Source organism: Mesitornis unicolor, unplaced genomic scaffold, assembly GCF_000695765.1.
Source record: "Mesitornis unicolor isolate BGI_N332 unplaced genomic scaffold, ASM69576v1 scaffold35433, whole genome shotgun sequence".
Taxonomy (NCBI): domain Eukaryota; kingdom Metazoa; phylum Chordata; class Aves; order Mesitornithiformes; family Mesitornithidae; genus Mesitornis; species Mesitornis unicolor.
Genome location: NW_010175983.1, coordinates 22301 through 47449, shown reverse-complemented (window position 1 = coordinate 47449; position 25149 = coordinate 22301). Strand labels below are relative to the sequence as shown.

The 25149-nt window shown below is 39.5% G+C and overlaps 1 protein-coding gene across 1 annotated transcript in view; it reads right to left on the bottom strand.

Moving 5' to 3' along the window:
- Positions 1–25149, bottom strand: part of CCDC149 (coiled-coil domain containing 149) — a gene marked incomplete at its 5' end in the record, with an annotated part of 40551 nt that overhangs the window by 1801 nt on the left and 13601 nt on the right. The window contains 9 exons of the mRNA XM_010181618.1: positions 94–559; positions 5045–5152; positions 8803–8835; positions 10178–10254; positions 16460–16604; positions 17850–17934; positions 19065–19137; positions 20540–20712; positions 22005–22121. Coding sequence (XP_010179920.1) covers positions 94–559; positions 5045–5152; positions 8803–8835; positions 10178–10254; positions 16460–16604; positions 17850–17934; positions 19065–19137; positions 20540–20712; positions 22005–22121 — 1277 coding nt within the window. The remainder of the gene's footprint in view (positions 1–93; positions 560–5044; positions 5153–8802; positions 8836–10177; positions 10255–16459; positions 16605–17849; positions 17935–19064; positions 19138–20539; positions 20713–22004; positions 22122–25149) is intronic.

The window sequence follows — 25149 nt, the reverse complement described above, 5'->3', positions numbered from 1 at the left end:
TCAGCAGGATCAGATGGTTTCTTGTTTTCGGATGCAAGGAGCTCCTCAAAGCTGTTATTTGTGTGTGCAGTTGTAACACTGAGCCCTCCATGCCTTCCAGGGTCCTCAGTATGCACCACATCCACAGTGCTGCTATTTCGATCCCCTCTCTCATTTGTAATTTCACAATCGCTCTCTGAGGTTTCATCGTGGTCTTTCAGGGCCTCCGTTTCAGCTGTTTGTTCATTCTCCAAGTGTGAGGGATCTGTGGGGTCAGATGACTCGGGGCGGGAAAGCGGGAACTCTGTCTTGGATGAACCATTGAGCTCTGTTCCAACCTCTGTGTTCTGCTCCCCTGCAGAAGCGCCTGCTCTTTTCTCTTCCAGTTCTGCAGCTGTCTGCTCTGTCAGTTTAATTATCTGACTTCCAAGCTTGTTTATTTCTTCTTCCTCGGAAGGTAGCTGGGGTAATGAAGGATAAAAATGTTTATTTTGGTTTCTGTTATTTAAGTTTGTTCCCTCTGGAGCCAGGGACTCGCTTGCAACAGCACAGGTTTCATCACGATCTCCCTTCTGTTCTGCTGAAAGAGAAATGGAACAGCGAGATGCTCCAGTCAGTCATGGGTATTTATTGTATATTTGACCTGAAGACCATCACTACCAGAGTTTACTTCAGTAATGAAATTCCAAGAGTGATTCCTGATCCCATCAGGCCCATTTCTGAGATGATAAGCAACCAATGCTGAGTTTCTTGCTGAATCTCACCCTGTTTTGGAGCCTGTCTTTCCTCAACACAGACAACTCTAACAGTTGCAGAACAGCAGGATCAGGCAAACTTTTCCAAAGGAGTATCAGCTCTAAGTAAGGCACTCAGCTACAGAAATTTTTGGCACAGCGTAATCTTAATCCCCACATCACTACCACTTTCAGGGGTGAACTTTAGCTCCATTTATTTGGAGCTTTTCACAGGCTTTCATCCAATAATGAAGTTTCGTTATTGGTCCTGCAACATTTCTCCTAACATAAAAGATTATTCTAATTTGGGTAACAGCATAGAACAAAGCAGCAGTGGAAGAATTTTAAATATACCATTATACCAAAAGGCAAACACTGAACAAAGTGTCAGAATAGAGAAAACAGCAATGAGTAAAGAAACAGCTTCGTGAGAGAGAATTTATCCTCATCTCAGTTAAGGACAAAAAGCCTCACTGAAAATAAGCTTGCCAAGTCAAGTAAGAAAAATTAGGAAATGCCAGAAGTACGGCTGCATTGACAGCTTAAAACAACTCTTGTCATGCATATGCATTACCTTTTAGTATATGAGCATTTACTCTGTTTCTCCCACAGGAATCCTGCCTCACACAGCACACAGGACAGCCCGGCTGCAGGGAGGGATCAGAGCAACACAGCACAGGAGCCTACTGCCTGTCAGATCTGCCTCATTTATCATCTGGGGGCTGCAGAGTGAGACAAGGGTTGGCATGAAGGGAACGGACATTCTTACTGCCAATAAGGAATGCTACTGCGAAGAGCTGCAATTTAAGCCTGTGGAAAAGGCAGGGATAAATTAACTTTCAAAAGGTGATTACCCACTGGATCTAATCCTCATTATCTGAGCACTCAGCTGGAAATCTAGGAGCATGATTTGCAGAGCTGCTCTCTGCTCGTGCTGTGTATCTGAGCACACGCACTTGAAGTGCTCCAAAAAAAAGAGCCAAAACTTATGTACCTCAAAATTGGCACTTGAAATTAGCAGGGACTCAAACTTATTCTGTGTGTGTCTCAGTTTCCTCCCTCTACAGTGGGATAACACCATGCCATCACCTTGCTGCAATTTCCAGAAGATAAATTGTTTCAAAGCACTAGAACACCAGAGAAAAGTTCATGGAAAAACAGTATTTTGTCTTCAGGGACTGCTTGAAATAGCACACGGGTAATATAGCAGGAACAATACACTTGATGACAAAGAGGAAAAAACCTAAATAGCTGTTTATTAGCAGCTGTGATGCTCAAGTACAATCTATCCCACGGCACTATCCATCCTGTGCATTGGATGAAGTGAGATTTAGTGGCACAAAACAGTCTTTAATTCATATGATTGTACCATGTCATTAGGCATTTTCACACAGGCACTGCACAGCGTATCCTACAGACTTTTAGCATCCAACTTAACTAGAACAATGATAACAAGTACAGACTAAAACAGGCCTTGATGAGATCAGGGTGAGCAGATAAATTAGATTAAAAAAGCCTGAAAAAGTCCTCTGATTATCTGCACATCTAGCTAGAGCAACATTTGATGTATTATAGGAAGTTCTGATAAAGGATGTTAGTGCAGAAGCTAAAAATATTTACTGGGCTAAAAAGGCACCAAATATGAATGGTACTACTATTTAAAAGACCACAGCAGACTGACATGACTTCAGGCCTAGTATTTAAAGACACGTAAAAATTTCATTGCTATTCTGCTTATCAACTGTTTGCACTCAACTGATCATTCAACTAACAGGAAAATAAAAATGGTTTTGTTTTTATTTCTGGAATACTTTTAAACCAAGGGCATACCTGCTTGGTAAACAAAGGCAGAAGAACACATTCCTATGTTCCTCCCAACTGCCAAGCTCCCCCAGATTTGGAGGTACATGGTGTAGATGAAAAAGTGCAATATACACCAAGCTCCTAAAACTCAACAACAGTCACTCACTCTACGCAGAGTGCTGCCAGAGGTGACTCAGTGTGCCACCCCCACATAGCTGCTGCCTGCAGAGGAGCTGGGTGACTCCAAGCACAGGGACATGCCCTGCAGCTGAAAACACACTGCTTCCTTTCCAGGCTTCGAAGGGAAGATGGCAGCCCCAAAAATCTGTCTGAGAAAGGATCTGGAGAAATGGAAGAAGTCATTGCTGCTCCACCTACTGCTAGAAGCTATGCAAGGCTGGTAATATGGATGTGCTCCTCCATGTCACTGAAAAGTCGACCCAGTTTAAATAAACTATCACAGAGGTGGGTTTTGTCTGAGTTCTCACTGCAGGTTATCAGGAATACTTGGCCACATGCAAAGGAAAAAAACAACCTGTGCAGGCAGAACAGTAATTTCTTAACCTACTCCAGTTTAATGACAGGATTTTTGTGATTGATCTTGGCTCTGTTACAGTTATCGGATGGGGAGGAGGAAAGAGGGCGATGACCTACTGGGAGGTGATTCTTCTCATGACTGTCACAGGCCTAATCCTCGTCTGTCTCCTCCTCTCCGAGGCTCTTTTCTTCTACTCTTCCTCCCCTGCCCAGCTCTTTACTCCTGCCCTAGATACCAGTCCCCACCCTCACTCTGCCCATTTCTCATCCACCTTTCAAGCTTTTTTATCACACCTTGCTCTCACCGTCAGCATTTTGATTCCTCACTCCTGGGCTCAGCCAGATGCAGGTTCCCCCTCACTCAGACTTCCTTCGACTGTCAATCCCCATCTACTGAAGTCTTCCCATCACTTGAGAGTCCTGATCTCAGCCTTCCTTTCCTCTCTGCTCCAGGTTTTGTTCCCTCTAGGTTTACATTATCCTGAAGGAATGGTGCATGCAGAGTTTTACCAGCATTGGTGGCATGAAGCAAGCTCACAAGAATCATTGGTTTGTTTTTTTGTTGTTTTTAGCAATGAAATTTGAAAGCGAATAGTTCAGAATGGGGTGGAAACTCCAGCCTGTTTTTCCAGGGTGGAAACCTCTTCCCCAGATTTCAAATTCCTTTCAATTACAGATATACTAAACGCTTGCATAGAATTTTTTTTTTAAAGACAAAGAAACAAACATGTGGTCATCAGAATTTCACACAGACATAAAAAATAGTGATTTGGCTGACATTAAAATAAATCAGCTGAAGTAGAAAACACAGCATGGAAAGCTTCAGTCCAGGCTAAAGTTTGGCAGTGTTACAAAGCGACAGAATCTGGGGCTGATGAGATCTGACAGGCAGCTTTAATCAAAACTGTAACACCAACCTCACCTAGGACAAATATGTTAAAGGAAAGAGCATGATGCCACCAAGTAAATACTTTCAGTAACTGCAGATTTAATTAAAAATCAATGATTAAGCAGGCACAAAATGAATATTTATGAGTTATTATTACTCATAAGAGAACTATTCACTATAGTTTCACTTCTTATTTTTAGCAAAAATACCAGCTGATCAAGATTATAAAAAACAATCAGTCTGGCTGTCAAGTTTTATCAGATGATGACATGGATAATAAAGTCAAAATTAAGCCACAATCTATTTAGTTTCAGGACTAACAAATAAATTGTTTATGATGCTTCATGGTTAGCTGAGTAAGATCTGGGCATACCAAAATGTTATGCCCATTAAAGAGCTTATCCAAATGCCAATAGGCAAGCATAATAATCCATCTCCCATCCATTACGAAAAACTAAGGGAAAAAAAAATGAAGGTTATCAGTAAAAAAGTATCTTTTGCTACTGTCAAATAAAAGTTAAGCTTGACTTTTGAGACATTTTAGAGCTTGCTATTGGAGAAGGACTTTTAACAAAACACGTGTAAGACTATAGAAAAAAAAAACAGTCAATTTCTCTGAGAAAATGAGTGGGTTATTTCAATTTACCAGGTACAATCAGGAAGCCTTTCATCTGGGTATCAGCTATAATGCAGGAAAGTGCTAAGCCAGTTCCACAGACTGCTTTCCTACTGTGCATTTTAACTGAGGGGAAAAAAGCAGGAGGCAGTTAACTGTAACATTGATGGTACAAATAACCTCTCACAGTATCACGTTATCTGGCAAGAAAATTCTTTTAGTATTTTCTTTTAGAAAATTCTTGCCAGATAGGTGTAAGACCTAACCCCTAGCCCTGTGCTATCTATTCAACAGCCATTTTTCAGTCACTTCTTTGCTATTTGTACTGGGACCATCTATCCATTTTACTTCTGGATGATTTATTCAATCTCTGTGACCACTGAAACTTTGCCTTCTGCTGTCCCAGCATGTAAATGTATTACTTTTTTATTTGGAAAGAAATGAGTGCTTAGCTCTCATCATGCTCCTTATGTTCCAGGTGCTCACCTTGTACTTCAGTTTTCTGTGGCTTATCAGTAAAGGCCAACAACGGTGACCTGGACCGCTGTAAAACAGGCAAGGTTGGGTCACTGAATGTTATGGTATCCTTTCCACCTAAAACAAAGTGTTAGAACCATTAATTCACCAATGATATCCATTGTACACTAATGACATTCAAACATATTTTTTGCAATGTTTTTGTAAAGTACAGAACAGGAAAAGCATCTCAAATGATCCTTCTACAGCAAGGAAAAAATACTCAGTACTGGAGCTGAGTGGAATATGCAAGTCAAATACAGAAAAGGCATATGTTTTTAGCTGCAGTACTGAGTAAAGGACAGATTTTGAAAGAAGACCAGGTGCTGCATGCAGCAAATTGTATTAGCAATTACCATTCAATTCAGAATATTAATAATCAGGTAATACCAAAAGTTTTACAAAAAGTAATGGATCATTTGCATGCTATTACCAGCAAGTGTTCAGCACTGACTCTTTACTCTCTATTACTCTGCCTCAGTGAGGAATTTGCTTATATCACATATGTAGTTTTACACTACAGACTCACACATATATTATCCTACAATGCTGCCTTAAAAAAATACTAAAAGGTTAGCAGAACTAAGAACTGAGGGAGCAGACAAGTATACATTGCTGGGGAACAGGAGGGATTTTAATCTGAAAATTCCAAAACAATTTCTGAGCATTTTTGTCTTCTGCCAAATGGAAAAGGGCAATTTTCCAGCTCTTTTGCAGACAAAATAGAGCAAGAAACTCTTCAGCTGAGGACTCTGCTGTAGATGCCTAGTCTTTACATATTTCAGCAATACAGAAAACAGCACCTGCAGATCCTTTAGGAAGTCCTCCACTATTCAGGATGCTCAAGTTTTCACTGACCGACACTACCTTAAACCCAGAGGGGGGATGGTAGGCAATGTGCAAGATCAGCTAAGTGTGGCGTTTGCGTGGCCTCCAGAAGCACTGCCAACCCATAAGTAATGGCTGGGGAGGCGGCGCGCCGCTGCTCTATTTATCTCCATAAGAACAGACATTTATGTAACAACCACTTCTCCCCTCTAAATCTGGTTGTACGTTTCACCTTAAGGCAACTTCCTAAATCTAATCAACCATCCAAGACAAAGACTTTCAAAAGAGCACCAGGTCAGGAGATACCCGGAATAAATCCAGCTCTCAGAAAGTTCTGGTGCCTACTAAGAAATAATGAAAGTCAAGCTGTTCCCATGCAGTCTTGATTGGACTATCCCAATGCCTAACTACTTTTGAAAGTACTGGCTGTGAATACCTTGATCCCAAAGGTATTAGTGGCAATTTTATATCCTTAATGTGTTGGGATATATATATATATACTGCAGCAATATGAATGCAGTTAATGCTTTTGAAATACAGATCTTGTCAAGCTTTGATCCTTCTGTCAAGTATGCCTTTACCATAGCAAATAATAAAATAACATTAGCTAACAGCAAAGTGGAGAACTCCCCCAGTGTAAGGCAAAATTAATTAATTTTTTTAAAAAAGGCAGAACAAATCTGATGGCTATTTCAAAATGCAAAAGCCCCTAAAAGAATACACTGTCCTGTAACTGTGAAGGAATTTTGTTTTGGAAGAACTAAATCATCCAGGGAACCACGAGAATGAAAACATCCAATAGGTATTCATATGCAGTCAAAAGTAGCCACCAATCCAAAAAGATACAGAAGAATCCAACAGAGGAAGTAAAATTCAAAAAGATGATGAATAAAGAATGGGGGGGGAGCCTTAAAAGTAGAAAGCAGAGTCTTTTTCTTTTTTTGAATAAAGAAGTAAAGCCTGAGCTACAGTCCCTGAAGATTGTAAGACAAGCATCAAAAAATAAACTACTTGACTTCCAGCCAGCATTTACACAGTAAACACATCCACTTTCACATTTTTCTCTGAAAACCAACTTGGTTACAGAAAATAGAGCTAAGCTCAGTATCCACACATCGAAGCAACAGACGTGTCCCACAGAGTCTGATGTGTATTTATTTATTAACACTGACTCATACTCATTCATGAAGGAGGGACACGGGAGTACGGCTGCACTATATTCTGTGAATCATAATCCGAAGTTGGATTACACACAGGGAATTTCAATTAGCTGCTGTGTAAACTCCATTTCATTACTTGTATAGCTTCGTGTTCCTCTAATGAATATTTCAAGGACTTTGGTGAAAAGTATACAGGTATCAAAATAAGCAGACAAGTAAGTCCTCAATAGTAGTAAATTCTTTATTTCCTTCTGCAGGGTTAGGCATGCTCTTATAACCTCTGCTGCACCCTACAGTGCAGTGATGGGCTGTACCTACAGCAGCTGCCGAGCCCATGATTCTACCTCGTCCCTGCTCCACACTGAGTGCTGCAGAGCCAGAGACAGCGCTGAAACTTTCTTATCATCCCAGACAGGAAAAGGCTGAGTCACGGTCAGCTCTTTTCTTAGGCTTTTTTCAGTGGAAATCTGGAATTTTCAGGAAATGATAGATTTCTAAAAATACAGATGTCTAGTGACATTAAATTGTGAGAGGAATACGGTGGTGATTACTATGTATTATTACTTTAATACATTTAATGTATTATGCATGCGTATTTCAACCACAATGTACCAAAGACAAAGCAAAGAATTAAATGCTTTTGCAAGCATCACATTCTCTGCTTCCTTCTTAAGGAAAGTAGTCTCATAACTAGAAAATCAAGAGCCAAATCTATGCCCTACCCTGCTTTCTTTTAGCAATGAACCTCGCAAGAGATGCATTTAATTAAAGCCCGTTTTCCAAACAGGAGAAACTAAAAGTATGTGGTAAGCAGAACTTCTACAGAACATGAGCGATGCTACCAGCTGGACCATTTAAAAATTAAATATTCACTTCCTCTTGATTCAGCTCCCCTGTAGTTCATTCATACATTGCTCAAAAAGCAGATGACAAATACATCACCTAACAAAAAATCGGAAGTGGTCAAGCTCTTTCTTCAATGGGATAAAGTTTATTAACATAATTTATTAACACCACTTGGAAGATATTAATATCATGGTACAGCAGATGTTATAAATGTTATATGGACAATGATGACTAAGTAGGAACATTAACTTCAGATTAAAATCCTGCAATGTATAATGTACGTTTCTTTCAGTGCTAGACTGAACAACAGCTTTCATCTGCATATTTTTTCCAACGACAAAAGGTTCAACTTACACCCAAATAATATTTTTTTCTTTAAGAGTGACTGGATGAGACTTTCCCCATGCCCTGCCCCTCACCCAAGCCAACATGCAGCTGCAGAGTCCACAGTGGCAGTTCCCACAGTATTTGTTACATGCTGCTGTTTTATGGAGCGGAAGCTTTCCACGCTCTGGAAAGAAAATTGGTGACCCACCAGGTGTTGCAAGGTTCCTTCTGACCACCTTGGGACTAGAGTGCACTTGGAAACAAAAGTGCACTCTTGATTTAAGAGGGAAGCAGCAAATCAACAAACCCTGGAGCTCAGCAGAACTTGCAATCTGGTGTAAAATTCCTTTACAACTATTTAAGATCATCCCTTCTTACTATTTTCCTCAATTTAAAGGAATTGAGCAGTGTCTATTTCTCTTGTGGTCATCTAACTTACTTGACTGAACATCTTAATCCGTCAGATATAAAAATGTTCAGTTAATATTTCTGTTTATTTACATGCAGTGACAATATTTAACGTATTGCTAAAATCAGTTACTAAAAATAATGTCAAGCAGAACCTACTCCCAAATCCCACTGAGACATTGTAGCTCAGGCCTTCAGGCAGCAGGAGAAAGGAAGGAAAGAGACAGTTGTTATTGCATAAACATTAATTTGATGTCTTACCTACACAGACCAACAATGGTGCAAGCAGTTCCCACTGTTCCATTTTTTTAAACACATTTTGTGATGGTTAGAAATGCAGCATTTATTAGTGCATGAATTTCATGGAATATTATTTTTGAAAAAAGATCCTACAGTAGCTTAAACTGGTGAGTTCAGACAACATTTGTACTAATGTACAAACCTCCATTAGCAGGGTCTTGGACAAATATTTCACCTGCATCTTTTGGAGAATGTGGGGAGGGCCAGATGCAGCAAGTATACTCTGTATGTTAGGTGGCTAACTGAAGAATGATCCACGGAAACAAATTTGGGGCCTTCAGTTCTGGAAAATGTCAGTAAGAGGGCCAGTTCCAGAAGGGCAACTGAGGATGCCTTCAACAAACGAGCTGAAGTGGAAACACACCACATCCAACCAAATGGCTGCACAGCGGAGGTTTGGCATAGGGCTCTTCAGCTTTGTCAAATGTTTTCTTCTGGATGCAAAGATCAGGTGGAAAAAACACAGAACCAAAAAACTAGAAGCCTAAACTCCACCGTGTCCCACCACCAACAGCACTGATAGGGAGCTGTAAACAACAAAGCCTAATGATGCAAACATCAACAATGGAGTAGTGTAATTTACAGTGGTTACAAAAGACACAATTAGGTGTAATGGGAAGAGAAGAAGCAAAAGTAAATGTAAATTAAATATTGCACATTTTCCCAAAAGCCAGGTCCATTAGGAAGCAGATTAATTTCCCATTACTTGAGTAATTCAAAACCAAATACACACTTAAGATGCTACAGGGAATAAGCCTGCTCTGGAGAGATGGACTAGAAAATTTAAGATCATTTACATTTCCAATTTCTCAGAGTTTACAATTCTACAGAAAAACATTAAAAATAAAACTATAAAATCCATGGAAGTCACAAAAAGTACAAAATTAATAAATAGAATTTGTTGAAAAAGATAGTGGCCAATATCCTATGTATCATTTTATACAACTGTTTAAATAAAAGAGTTCCAATTTTTTTAGTCTGCAGACTATGAAGACAATTTGATTATTTCCAGGATTTAAAACTATTTTTTAACCAGTATACATATTTGACTTAGAGTGTAAAGAGACCAGTGATTTTTGATTACAACTTAACATTTATTAGAAGCTTCTAATGCGCTGAACAGCGCATTTGCAAAATAACTGTCATTAAAAAAATTACAGCCAAGTTTTTCTTAAATGCAAATATACCCTTGAAAACTAAATAATGCAAGCTGTTCTCTTGATTTTTTACTAACCTGGAAGACTCCATAAGCCAGCAATTTCCAAAGTTCTTAATTTCTTTTCTAGTTCGGCCACTCGATTACCTAAAATTCTTTGGAAAAAGAAAATAAAAGCCAGGGATAGTCAGCTGAGATGAGATCCCTTGTTATACTAAGGCAACCAAAGCCCAATTGCTTACATGACTACAGCTGAATTTGTAACTTGTTACTTAACCAGTGCCATAAACCTGTATCTAGTCATCTCTTTTCGCTAATGGCAATGGATGACCTCCCCCAGAGTTAAAAGAAAATGAAATATAGTTGTCTAATCTATCCCATGGTTTAAAAAAACAAGCAAAAAAAAGCCCAGGATGTACTGGACATACAACTTTTGCCCTTTGGTAAAGATGAAGAATAGCAGCTCACAATATCTCTATTTCCTTGTCTGCAAATATCTCTTCCTAGTTACTTTTACTTTCTCTGCAGCTAAAACCAGAAGGTAAAAGCTATGCAGACAAAACACAGAAAGCGCAGGACAACATCTAGATTGGTTTTGAAGTTCTAAGACACAATTTTGGCCTAGTTCTTTATTCACAGAGGTTTCTCTGTCACCAAGCTTGCTTAAAATGGCAATGAGTATCTTTTCCACTACATTTTTTCTTTTAGTCCTGAACTCTGTTTTCTACTTTACTAAAAACCTTCAAGCTCTTTAGTGCCTTTATCACCCACTCTTAGTTCCCACTGCATTTCATGGATCATCTCTTCTTTTGTTTCCGATTCCTACACAAATACTATTTGCAGTTGGCTCTCCTGCAGGATTTACCTTTTAGTCTTAATTCTTTCCCAGATCAAATGAGAGATTTCTATCTTGTGAAGAAAGCTCTTTTTTCCAATGAATTTTTGAAAATGTTTCTCTCACAGGCACAGCAAGTCTCCTAGAGTCAGAAGCCTTTAAATAAATCCCAACCAATACTCAGGGTGAGGAAACCTAGAGGAGGCAGCAATTCCAAACATGACAGCAAAGATAATGGACGGCAAGTTTTACTCATCAAATTACAGCAAGAGTCAGTTAAATTTAAGTCAGTTAAATTTGAACAGAATGCTGAGAAGCTGCATATTGCAACTCAGCGAGGCAATAGTACTGGCCCATGCTCACCAGGGCTGCGTAACGCTGCCCTGCTTGCTCTTCACCAAGGGTTTACACTGCAGACATTTGAGCACACTGGGAAAGTCATTACTGACAAGACGGCAGAATCTGGGAAGGATGTGAAGGACAGCAAACACAGCACATATCATAGGGGCTAGAAAACTGGATTAACAAGGACTAAGTATTTTTGAAATCTCTACTGTGAGGGCTCTACAATGACACTATAAAAGCCTGTAAGTATTTTAAAGATTACAGAAATATCAAGATGAGAGAGAGAGAGAGAGAATGTAAAAGAGAAAGCAAGCTTACAATAAACATCAAAGCAAGCACCGAGAGGTATAAGGGTGTATATCAACTAAAAAGCAAACACTCCACCATGTTTACAAGCAGGGAAGACATTTGAGAGCAGTTATGTTTATTTCCCATTGAAACTCAGTAATCAAATAGGTTACCAAGGTTATGATGGATCTATTACTGTCTTCTCTAATTACATTCAAAATTGTTCAAGTCTAGATTATGCTTTCATAATGCTTCCATCTGGTATGAGAGACTCAGCCTTAAAATCTCTTCTTTTCATAGCCCAATGCATGGCCCGACATCCACAACTGTGCTCTGCAGCACAAAGCAACAGGAAACAGAGAAAGGCACAGAGCAACTTTCAAGAAGCTCAATCTTGAACACAGGGAGTCCACTCCCATCTCCCTGTCCAGGGCCCCCCCAAGGGGCAGCTGGAGGACGTGGCCTTCCCCTAGCTTAGAGAGGCAGGGGACAGAGATGATGCAAGGCTTCTTCCACACCATCTCAGCCAGGGAGCTGACAAAACAACGTTGATTTGGCTAATGACTGTTACCACAAACTGGTCACAAGTTCAGTCATAAGCAGTTCACCAGTAGTTCCAGGGAGAAAAGGAGCGAAGGACAGTGCCCTCCTTGTCAGCTGGCTGTATCGCTGAAGGAAACACAACCCTCTGCATTGAATTCAGTGATTCCTACTGCTCTTTTTATTCAGACAACAATAGCAAAGCCACTTCTCTCTTGCTTCTCTTAAATTTTATAATTCATTTATCAGCTGTACCACTCTATTTCTAAAGGTTTGGGAGCAAATATATCCTGGTAATTCTTACTGGATTCTCGGAAGAGGCACTGAGCTATTTTTTAACCTTTGTTGCAGGTTCTCACATAGAAGGATCGTTCGAGGACTCTGAACAATGGCTGGCGAAAAGAGAGGACTTAACCCTGCTCCCTTCATTCAGGAAGAAAGCAAAATACACTCGGTGATAAGTGTGATTCTGGTTTGCTCCAAACCACATTATCTGAAGACCGGCATGGGTGAAATGACCCCTAAGTAGTGCTGTGAGTTCTTATAGAAACAATTTTTTAAAAAATTAAATGTGTAACCACAGTGTGGTTTATCCCATTCCTTCCTTTCCCCTGTGACTTCCAGATAATCTTCCACCTCTGTATGTGCTGTGGGAAGACTGAGCTGTGGTGGCCTGGAGCAGCAGGTATTTTGGTAGCATAAAATTCTCTCATCTATTTTTTTATCTCTAGCCATAGTGGACCAGATCCTTCGACTGAACCAGAAGAATCATGCCATAGACAAAGATGATGTCCTCTGGCCATGTGTCTAATGCAACAAGGGAGTTAGTCTAAACCTCTCTGCAGGATAAGATTTTACAGAAATCTGTTGTTCACATAACAGCAGCAATGCTCCTAACCTGAATTCAGAAGCTCCCTTCTGGCTCTCCCATGCTTCCCAACATGCATGGCCATAATCTGAAGGGAGCTGAGCCGATTTACAGCACCTGAGCTCCAAACACCTCATTTTCAATTTAGATCTTACTACAGAAGATGTACACCCTCATACAGATACAGTGACTCAAATGTCTGTAGATAGGGTGTGTAGATAGGGACCCATATTTATGGTCAAAATCTTCATTGTATGCATCACATGGAAACATTTACTCAGTTACAGACTAACACAGTCCTTTCTGTAATTTTGGTCATGACTGAGCTTGCCCAACTTAAAAATGCTGAAATTAGTGCAACATGCCTAAGCAGCAGAGCGGCATCTACACTGATCTGGCTTGCATGGGTGCTGGTAATTTCAGGAACAAATTGCACTAAAAAGAACATCTTACAAACTGACAGGAGAAAAAAAAGTATTTTCATCCACTTTCTAGGCAGGGTTAGGACTGTTTATTTTTGCATTTATGTAACTATTTAATCTTGCAACGCATTACTGCATACAGAATTCATTTACAACTGCCTGTTCAAATTAAGCTAATGCGCTTGTGAAGAAAAAGACAGGATGTTACTTAAAGTTAGCAGTAGAAGCTACCAATCACCTGGGGAAAATGACCTGTTTTCTTCCCAAACAACTTTTTTTTCTAAAAGTGGGTCTGAAAAAAATAAAGGCTTGATTTAGCCTACTCGTTCCTAGGCAGATACTCTCACAGCTCCTTTTATCATGCCACACATTTAGAAATGCGGCAATAATAATAGTGTGTCTGTTCCAAGAGCAAGTGGCAACAGATATTTTTAACAGAAGTATAACAGCAGAAAGTCAACTTCAACAGCACATCCAAATCCTAATCTATGTAAAAAATCCACTGTCTTGTTACTGCTTCAGTCAATCAGAAAGCAAATCTACCATTCTGCTCTTGTAAACTTACACAGCCACATCTCAACCTGCAAGCAACAAAAGAGGTTTTGACGTTAGAGTAGGTTAACTGTTTGGAGGAAAATAAGTTCATATAGTTTGAAAAGTCCCATTTATTGATAATAGAAACACTAATAGGTAGATCAACTATCAAATATCAAAAGCAGAACTTCTTCCCCGAATGAAACAACCACCCCAAAATCTCATGTTCTGTATCCAATAGATCTCACGTTCTTCACACAACAATCTCAAAGAGTAACTGTGTCCTCCAAACATGCTCATTGTGCAGGGAATGCCAGGCAAATAGGACAGGAGACTTCTGCCTTCTGATTCATGTAAAACCTTTAGTCATTACAATTCTCTCTAGCCTCGTATCCTTCTCCTACTTTGAATGCAGAAATGTCTTCAACAAAGAAATGGATCTTCTACTAGTACCAGTTTATGGACCTGTCCGCTTCACTTGTGCACTGACCTGACTCTCACCACTAACCTTCCCCGACAGCTGGGCAGTTTATTCTCCAATTTCAGAAGTCAGCAGTCTTGTAACTTTTCACATGGCAAATAAGTGCCCCCAGAAACCATCTAATGCACCTCAGATAAAGGATGCTTCTTCCCGATGTGCTACCTGCATTTCCCTTTTTCACTTTAATTCTTTTTTGTCTTAGGTGTTTCTACTTGAAGTAGTTCCCATTCCTCCTAGCTCCTTAAAAGCTTCTTTAATCCAACTAAAGCCAAAGGTGACAAAAAGAACAAGCATACCATGTAGGAGTGTTGCTGAGGCTCTTCACTCAACTTGCCTGGGATTTACCTTTCTTTTTTTGCCTCCGAAGCACCCTGAATGCAATACAACACTACAGCTCTGAGCACACTCCTGACCTGGGAGAGATGTGAACTGTCACCTCCCTCTGAGGCCTGATCTACAGGGCACAGCATTTGTGCACATATCCAACTTCTACTTCTGTGGCTATATATGACCAGCGGGGCAAGCAGATAAGAGAATCCTATCTCCTTGTGAAGGCTTTTCTTAAAAAAAAAAAGACCATACTCAGTAGTTGAAAGCAGAGACAGTGATACCAGAAAGTAAAACCATCATCACAATGATACATCTGAGAGATGCAAGAGACTGCATGTGATCAAACAGAAGGAGAAAATTAAGAAAGAAGTTTGCTATAGTTATAGGCAAGAATATGCAAACTAGAACACCAGCTAATGACACGGTATCAGGATGTAAAGACAAATATTGGTTATACCTGGAATAACAAAAGTTGTCTGGATGTTTTCCTTCTGAGGTTACATTAGCAGTAAGAAGGCAGTAAGAAGGCGTTAGCACTTATTAGCACTGCTCAGTGCAAGAACTCCTCTTGCATTACACGACACTTACGGACATGAATTGACTGAGTTGCCATCAGTGAGATCTGGGCTACATTTTCACTGCCTTAGTCTCCCTTTAGCTGATTAGGCATTTGCTTTCTCAGTAGTATTAACAGTGGCTATAAACTGCTCCTCTGCTTCTGTTGCCACATCACAAAGAATTATGCAATCGAGTCTGCCTAGTATCAGAGTTATCAATTTTCAAAATGAATCATATATTCTAGTGCAATATAGTTTACTTCAGTACTACTCCTTCCTTTCATGAAAGATGTCTGCCTGTTTCTGGCATCTGGTCCTGATGTGCTTTTGAGAAGTCTGAATAACCTCTGATTACCAGTAGTGACTCAGTGTTAAAGAAAAAAACTGAGCACAGAATCAAGGAACATTTCCTAGCTCTGATTTTCATACACTGTATAAGGACAATAATATCAGAATGTCAGAAAATGTGTCAAAAATCATTATATTCTGCCATGATAGGAGCTGTGCAAGACACAAAGAATTCCACTGATGAGTAGAACAGCTAAGAATAAACAAATTCTCCTTGAAAGTTCAGTTCAGATTTTTTTTTTTAAATCATATAGCAGCAATCCAACTGTGTTTATCTCCTACAACTTTCAGCAAAGTAACTACAGGAGCAACAGCTACCACTTGTATGACACATAGGCTGCTAGCCTGTGACAAATGTTACACTACATCTTTTCAGATCCTTTCCTAGGGGCAACATTTTCCATTCCTACTCATGTTGAGTAGCAATTTTCTACATTAACAACCAATTATCACATATCTTCTCCTCCAGTTCAAGGAAAGACATCCTGGCAGCTTTTCTTTAGCCCTCCCTACAGATTACCTGCTAGAAATCCCCCCTGTGTGGTTACAGTTTGTCTTAAACTTGAGCAGCAAACCAATCCTTGCCTAGCAGAGGCAGACAGGTCTCCATCAATCCCAGACTTTACATTGAAAGTGTCATTTTTCTTTAAACAGTACCTGATCTTAAAAATGAGATAACCCACCAGTTAATAATGATAATGTGTTTTCTGTGAAAATGGACCTTCCTTCCCATTTCCCTGACAATCCTCTCAAAGACATAACTTTTCCATAGCTTGGTAATTTCTGTTTTACTTAGAAGTCATGCTACCTACTTGTTGGTTTGCCTTTGGTGTTGTATGACCATGTTTTTTTCATGGATAGTTTCCAGCAATGCAGTGGCCAGTGATTTGAGATCTGAAATGGACTGTGGTGTGGCTGGTAGGCTGCATCCATGATCCTCTGACAACAGCTCTTGGACTATAATGTTAAAAACACAAATGAGTTCTGGCTTCTCATGCACACAGATGTGACGTAAACATTTACTTAGCATTAACAAACTACTTTCAATACTTAAATTAATACATATTTTTTCCTCCAATTAACAAAGCCAAAAGACCAGAAATATAATCTCAAGATGGCATAAATATGGTGGCTTTCTGAACTGATCATTACTCCACAGCAATTGCCAGAGCAAGTATAGGCAGACACATCTTATGTTAACTTAATTCTGCTTTTGGAAAATTATTTTTGTACAGAAGGAAACAAACTCATTCTCCTACAGGCATACAGATTGGTTAAAATCAGTCATTTCTCTCCTACTTACATCAAAACATAAGCCCACAAGAATTACTATATCCTTTGGGTTATTTAAGACTGATGGGAACATACAGTCACTCGTGAACTCTCTCTCTGCAGCTTAAAGCCTGTACCTCTCAACCACATCAGGAAGTTCAGTAGTATCATTAACTTCTGTAACTAGAATCTGGCTCTGCCTCTTTTAGATAAATCTATTTATACATATATGCAAGTACATGGAGAAGAGGACAGAAGAGAAGTCAAAACCAGAAAAGTCAGTTTTAATCTACCATGACAAATACTACTGATCTCATGTGTATGTGTACAAATACACCAGCACCTAAACAGTAGGATGCCAGGTCTACTGTTTGGCTCAAAGAATTTTCTCTTCCCCTTTCTTTCATAAACTTCATATTTTCCTTGAAGGGAAAAAAAAAGATTGCTCCATTTTGCTACCCATGAAGAAACATGGGACAAAAGGATTTCTTGCAAAACATCCGAATGTAGAAGCTTTCAAGAACAGCAGCAGAAAACCTGACTGAGGACCCCTTCTCTACCACTCAGTCTATTTTTCATTGGAATATGAATTGTGATTGCCTTTGTTTGCAGTGCAAAGAGATGAATAAAGAAGTGATTTGTCAGGGTCAAAGTTGCAGAGGGGTTTAGAGATTAATAAAAACCCAAATGATAAAACTGACAGGGGAGAGAATGAATGGCAAAAGAGTAACAAAAGGAAAAGCAGCACTCAAGAGGCAAATTTTATATTGTCATGTCAACTGAGAAAAGGAGAAAAACTAGCAAATATAATAAACAGGAGAGAGAAGAAAGATTCTGGTTTGGTTGGTGAGGAAAGGATTACTGAATTTAAGAGGTAAGAGGGAAGGAATTCAATGAGATACGCAACACCATGTTGCATTTATGCAATACCTTGCTTTGCAGACAAGACTCCAGTCAGAGCACTGCTACCGGATCTACCATGGGTCTTTGAATTTTTTCGTCTCTCTAGTGCATTCTAAGGAAACAACAAATATCTTATTTAGAAAAACAGCATCCAACAAATCCTTTTATTAGGAGCAAAGAATCTGGAACTTTGGATATTGGTCTCAGAACCACTCTGCGGGGGCTGGAACTTACACCTATAGTAACCTGTGAGTGGGACCCTCCCGGAGTATTATTTTCCAGTCAAAACAGCCTTTGCAATGTTACAAAGACTCATTCTGTCTCACTGCAACCCCTTTTTTGTAGTCTCTTCCACCAACTTCCCCCAATGCATTTTTAAGACTTGCCTATTTTTTAATTAACTGCTGAGTGCCAGTGAAGATACTGGATACTACAGGATACAGAAGTATCATTTAGGAACAAAATCAGACTTTTGCTAGCATTTCTTTGGATAAGCTTCAAAGGGAAAGCTCACACTTCTGTACCAGAGCTTCTAGAAGCCCTTTTAGTAGCAACTACTGACGTTCAGGAATTAGCAGCAGAATGGTCCTGCTACAGATGTCCAGCTGTTCCAAAACGTCTAACCATTCTGTGAAACCTACTTGACCGCCACTGAAATGAATCTGGTACTTCAAGGAGTTTTGTGCATGCAATTAGTGCTGTGACTGCTTCATAGTGACCTAAGTCCTAGTGACAGTTCTAAGACAACCCTTCTCATGCCGTGACAAGCAGCCCTCCCCTCCCACACCGCAAAATCACTTAGGGAAATAAACAGAGTGCTTGACTTCAGTGTGGCCATTAGGGAACAGGGAGACAAAACCTGTGCCAGTAACACAGTTGCAGTTATACTGCAACACATACTACATGGCCTGCTACTTTTCACCTACCAGCAGGCTGGAAAGCTGATCACGTCCCCAGCAGGAGGATGGTTCCCCCACAGAACTTAAAAAAGGTATTTAATTCATTTAATTCATTTTTTCCAAATACTCTTAATGGGCATCCCTTTGCACTACCATCAGCTAAGAAGCCTACAAGGAAGACTGAGCATGCAATATGTATATATACTAATACTGTCAGAATGTTAATGGTGGATTTTTCTTTGAAGACACAATTTTGCTCTGTAAATGCATACGCACATGAGAATGAGCAATAACCTCTGTGAACAACGAAGCACAGTTTAGATGTATGCTGAGAGGATCTTACCTTATATTTAGTAATACTAGACTTAAGAAGGTTGACTTCCTCTTGAAGTTGTTTTAATCTCTCTTGAAGATACCTGAAAAAGAAATGTAATCCTTTACTTCATGTTAGCTTCAAGTACTGCCTCAAGCGCTCCTCTTTACTATTTGGCATGTCCTCTCTTTGAACTACTGAGGGCTCTTTTCCCTCTGCAGTTTTGTGAGGGATAAAATAACAAGATCTTACTGCTCTTGACCCCATAAAACTTTAAGTAGGGAAACAAAGTGCATCAGAAAAGAGGCTGCCCTTCTGTTAAGATTTGTTAAGTACGTTGTACAAGCATTTTATATCAGTCCTCAGGTTTTTGGGAAGGGAAGCTAAAATGATATATTCATGTCTAGGGGAAATAGTCAGGAAGCATTTACTTGTGTCCTCTGTACTTGAAGTTTTGTGAGATGGACACATGAAGACTCAACTATGCAGAACTTTTGCACTGCAACATCCATCACTTACATGGCACTTCTCATTAGCAATGACAAAGTATAAAATTTAACAGTACAGTTGAAAAATGGCACACAGTTAACTGACACAGTACAGTTCTTCCTAATAGACTTTATGCACTTGGATTAGATGGATATTTTTCACATAGGAAAATATCTTTTTTAACTACAAAGCATTTATAAAATATCCTCTTTCGTGTAGTGCAACTACAGCTGTATTGGGGCTTAACTATTTTTAAGAAAAAAAAATAGTATCACTGTCAGGGGAGCAAGGGGTTTAAATTGATGTCCAACTCTGTAGGCCACGCAAAACAAAAAAAAACCCTAGAGTTGCTGTGAAGAAGCAATGTATTTGGTATTACACTTTCGTACCTGAAGCATAAGTAGTGTCTTACAAGATCTATTTTACTTCAAGGCAATTGTTGACATTAAGGGAGGTACCTCCTCTCTGTTGTCCTTAGCAGAGATCATAAAACACATTCTTTTCCCAAGGAAGTGGTAAGAATATCTACATGGTGATTTCACCAGCAACTTTTGTTGGCAAATCCCTCCATGTTGACAACCTCTCCCTGTGGTGAGAATTATGTCCGAAACTGTTAACTCAGGGTACTCAAAGTCCCTGTTTCCCATCCAAGATCAGCCCATTTCAGCTGAAAACACCAATTTTTAACACTCTTGCTTTTGGTATCATACAGTGATGGGAATAAAGATGTCTGCACTTCTCTTCCTTTTCCTTATTTAGCTCTATTTGCGAATATCACTGACACATCTGTAGCCAAACAAAATATTAGTAATTTCCTGTGGCCTAACTTTCTCAATATTATTTTATGGTTAGCTACAGTACAAACAGAACAGACAAAACAGATTACCAAAATCTCTTCACTTTTATTTTCAGATATATTTTCTTTAAAGTTTTAGTTTTGGCTGACTTCCCAATACTCCTGTTAAAGTAATACACTGCTTATTCTAGGGAAACAGTAAGGTTTGCAATGCACTCACCTGTTCTCCATACATAGAGCATCTACGTCAATGATACGGTTTTCATGCCCTCCTAAGACATGATTAAGTTCTTGGTTTAGTCTGTCAGACTTATCTTGGTAAAAAGAGCGTTCCTCCTTCACATCCTGCAACTCATCCAGGGCAGCCTGAAGATCATGTCTCAGAGCCTCGATCTGAGAAGAAAGGAGAGCAATATGATTATATTGAAGTTTAAACTAAAGATTACATAGCACCCAAACTGAAAACAGCACCAAGCACTGCATGTCTGAACAGAACCAATTTTTGGACAGACAAAAGTCTTTCAAAAGCTCATAACTCCCAGCACTTTTACTCTATTTTGGTATTATTTCATCAACTTGAAGTTAAGTAACTTTAGCAGTTAGACTTATTTTACAAAATTTCTAGAAAACAACTAAAATGTAACAGCAAAAACCCCTTCATCCATACTATAATTCTGCTACAAACATATTAAGCTGGTTTTAGCATATAATTTCTACAGCTCCAGGAATGAACTCAACTGAGTAAGCATCTGGCAAATTTGGAGGATGAAAAAAAAGTCTGTAAGGGGGAATTTATACTAATTTACGAGACTTTCAGCAATGAAGTTCCACAGAATAGGAAGAAGAACTGATACAAAGTACAAAAGTACAGAACAAACCAGCATGGAGTAGACAGGGTGAGCTTTGCTATTAAGCAAAAGGGTGAAGGAGTTCAGTTTGAAAGATACTAAAGGACAAAGCACAAGAAAAGTCTGCAATGATTTGAGAAGTCTCCACCTCAGCAAACACCAATAAGCCAGGAAGGACAACAGAAGACCATGTGAAAAGGGGCCAGGTGATCAACAGAAAGAGCACGAGCTTGGGAACAGAGATATCAAGGAGAATCACACTGGAAAAAGACCAAATATGCACCTCCTGCTGGATCACAGAATTCAGGTGGAGGAACAACAGATAGTGCAAATCTCCAAAACTAAAGCTATGTAGCAGTATTAGAGAGAGAGTCTGATGAATTGGATGCTGCATGGTACGTAGCATTAATACAGACTTGAGGTAGGGAAAAGAGGTCTGATGCAAGAATTTTTCAAAAGAGGGGAGGAAATGGTTAAGAGACAGGAGGAAGAACAGACTAAGACCACTTCTACAGAAAATTTGATATCTTTAGGTAATGGATCAGCCACCGTATATTGTGTTGAATACTTGTAACAGCTTTCATTAAGGTGTGTTTTTCAGTGACATTCATTGACAATATTAAATTGTCACAAGTTGTTGCTGCACATTATAAAAAGAGGAGAATCAATAATCTAGAGAAGGAATTACTGAGATGAGGAAACTCACTCTAATCATGTATGAATGTTTAAGTTAGTGCTCAGTAAGAGCTACTTCAGTAAAAATCCCAACACCTTCACCACTATTTGCAATGATCATCAGCTACCAGCACTGCAAATACAATAGAAGTTAGTTATTACTTGCTCTCGGGCCTTCTCCAACTGCTGAACAAGGTCCTCCCGTTCATGTGCTGCAAAGTGCCGAGCCCCAACTTCATCATCTCCAAGCCTCTGCTTTGCTATTGTCATTCGAAGAAGCTGCAATTACAAAAGCAGACTTGGTAAGCAAGAGAACACAGGCTGCAGCATCAGCGTACATCTGCATTAGAAAGAGCAAATCTGTCATAGATTTCATCTCTTCCAGGTCAAACAGCTGCTATAATTTAAACCAGAGGGAATTTTCTGAGCTGAGGGCTCAATCCTGCTCTCAGTGAAAAATTTCAGTCGAACACTCAAAGCATCAACAGGAGCTGTATTAGACCCTGCAACAACAGTCACCAGTGTATACAGATGATGGAAGACCAAGTAAACACAGACAAGTGGTCAATGCTTTTTAGGAGTGACAGGAACTAATTCTGGTCAGATTAAAACTCAAGAATTCTCAGAAAGCCATTTTCATATGCAAAACTTAAAGCTCTCTGCAGCAGAGAATGCTTCTTAGTTAAGAATAAAAGGGCACGAAGTGGCTTGCACTGTGCTACATCAGTGCAGAATTTCCATTAACAGCTGCTAATGCATTTGCTCGTGCATTATTTTTTTCATCTACTCACAAAAGTTTATTCATGTTAAAAAAAAACCACAAACAACAACAAAACACAATCAGGCCAACAACAAAAAGACTTGGCCAAAAATGCTCAAACAGGTAATGAACTTAAGAGCTTCATGACTGATTAAAACAGTCTGACTTGAATTAATACATGGTTATATTCAATATCCGAAGCAAAAAGCAACTGTCTTTCAAGAACCACTGAATATTAAAATAACAGTCTATAAGGCGTTCAGCATTTACAGTTGTTTATACTGAGCACAAGTAGTCAAAAGCGTTGCCTCCCTATGGCCTCATTTGTAGGAGCTCCACAGAGACTAAAGAAACCCACCACAATAACCAGCTTGACTTTCCCCCTATCTTTGACTGCACCAAGGAATTAATGTACATCATTATATTGCAGAGTTAGAAAAAACTCCATCTTATGAAGTAGAAGGTTGTACATTAAAATCTATCTTTGGTATTTATGTGATGCCAGTCACCATAGCTGCAATGTGCCAATTAAAATCCTGCTGATGCAAGACAGACACCAAAATCATCCTCCCCATTTATTTCAGCTTCAGTTCAGTGCGAGTCACTGAAGCTAGTACAACTCGTTCTGATGAACAGTTGACTTGGTCAGGGGAAGTTGTGCCACCCAAAATAACCGGTTTTGGCAAACTACACTTCCCTGTCCCCACAGGGAAGGTACAAACCACTGCACAGTTAGTAAGGCCGAATGGATCCTAGGAGATATAATTGTTATGAAATTCTTTATCCAAATGAATTAACTCAAAAAGGCAACTAGCAAATCCTGGAATGGCTTTATAGCTATGGGACTGGTGGTTTGGTTTTTTTTAAATGCTAAAAGGCTGATGAACAAAAGGCATGGTAACGTGATTCAAATCAGTTAGAGTAATTTAATTTCTAGAATATCCTGCTATTGAGAAAGACAGTAAGAAACAAACACAGTAACAACTTGAGGACTCAACTTTGCTCAGAAAGACTGGAAACAGGGAGGGGAATCACATTTCAACATCTTCAGTGCCTGGAGGAGAGCAGAACTTCTGCATAATGCTCAGCGCCAGGCTGGGAACTGGATCGAGGCTGTGACTCATGCACTATAACCAACCCTCCTCCAGCCCGGGAGGGGGTGAGGCATAAGATGTAATTATAACTGCAAGCAATGATTACTTGCAAGGTCAACCAGTTTGCCAATAAAAGGAGGACTCTTTATTTACTACTAATTCTGAGATGAGAAAAAGTATGAAGTCTTATGAAAAGAATGCTTCAGAAGTCCAAATTCAGCTACAAAAAGCAGCATTATAAACATACACAAAATAAAGTAAAATACCAAGCCATAAAACGACAGAGTGCTTCTTCCAGACAGTTGGCCAATCAGAGAGTTGACAGGGCAGAACAGGCCAAGTCCTTTAATTCTGCATTGCAAATGTCTCATGAGGCACCACCACCTGCTATAAAATTCTTCCCTGAAAATGCTGTGACCCAAAGAGACGTTAAATGTTATGCCCAGAGGGTTAAGGGTTTATTTCACATATTAGTGCTTTGTTATAAACTTTTTACACCTGCCCTCTGGCTGCTGTATTTTTATTTCTGTCATTTAGAAACCACTGAGGAAAGGACTGCTCAACTTCATTTTGCAGCCACAGAATAGGTTAACACTACCCCTCAGGATTCTGTAAGCAGCATCCACAGCAGAGTGGATTTAAATTAATGACACCTTACCAGAGATAGCTCCTGCTTGTCCAGAACCAATATACTGTTAACCAACACAATTCAGTGCTGAAAGTCACTAGCCTGTGTTAATTTAGTATCACTGCTTTTTCTTAATCAGGGTCAGCTAAAATAATCATTCATAAAGCAGCAACTCTGTAGCAGCCCCACAATGCCCCAAACAGGCCTCACTGTGAGAGCTGCTATGCAGGCTATGAGTTCACAGACAACGCCTGCACCAAAGTTTTACACTCATGATTGCTGACAAAACACACAGAAGGAAAAGGGAAACAAGCACAACCAGTAAATCCTTCATGGAAGGCAGAAACTACAGTCACTGACAGTCTCCACCATCTTGCCCACAAAATATTAGAAAGTGGACCAGAACTATGCAAATTCGCTACATTAAGTCCCAGTTCTGCCAAAACACACGCACCGCATTTAACATCTCGTGCTGCTGCTGCATGGATGATTGTCTGTCATATAATAACAAACTGTCAGGAAAACCGCAGCCATTGTTTTCCATGCATCTTCCTCTCATTTAGCACTGCCCTCAACAGCTTACAAAACTATTTCTTTGCATGGGCAGGAATTCAAGTGAAGGCAACCGAGTCATCTAGTCTTCCAGAAGCCTCCAGTTTCTCTTATGCTTTCCACTTTTGAGAGAACTGCATTTCCTAACTATCCTCCTCTAAGTTTCAGTAATTGTTCTCCAAGCCATTGCTGCCACAATGTTAGGAAGGAAGATGATTTACAAATAACTATCATAAACATAGAATAGTTTTTGTGTGTCAGAGCTGATAAGAG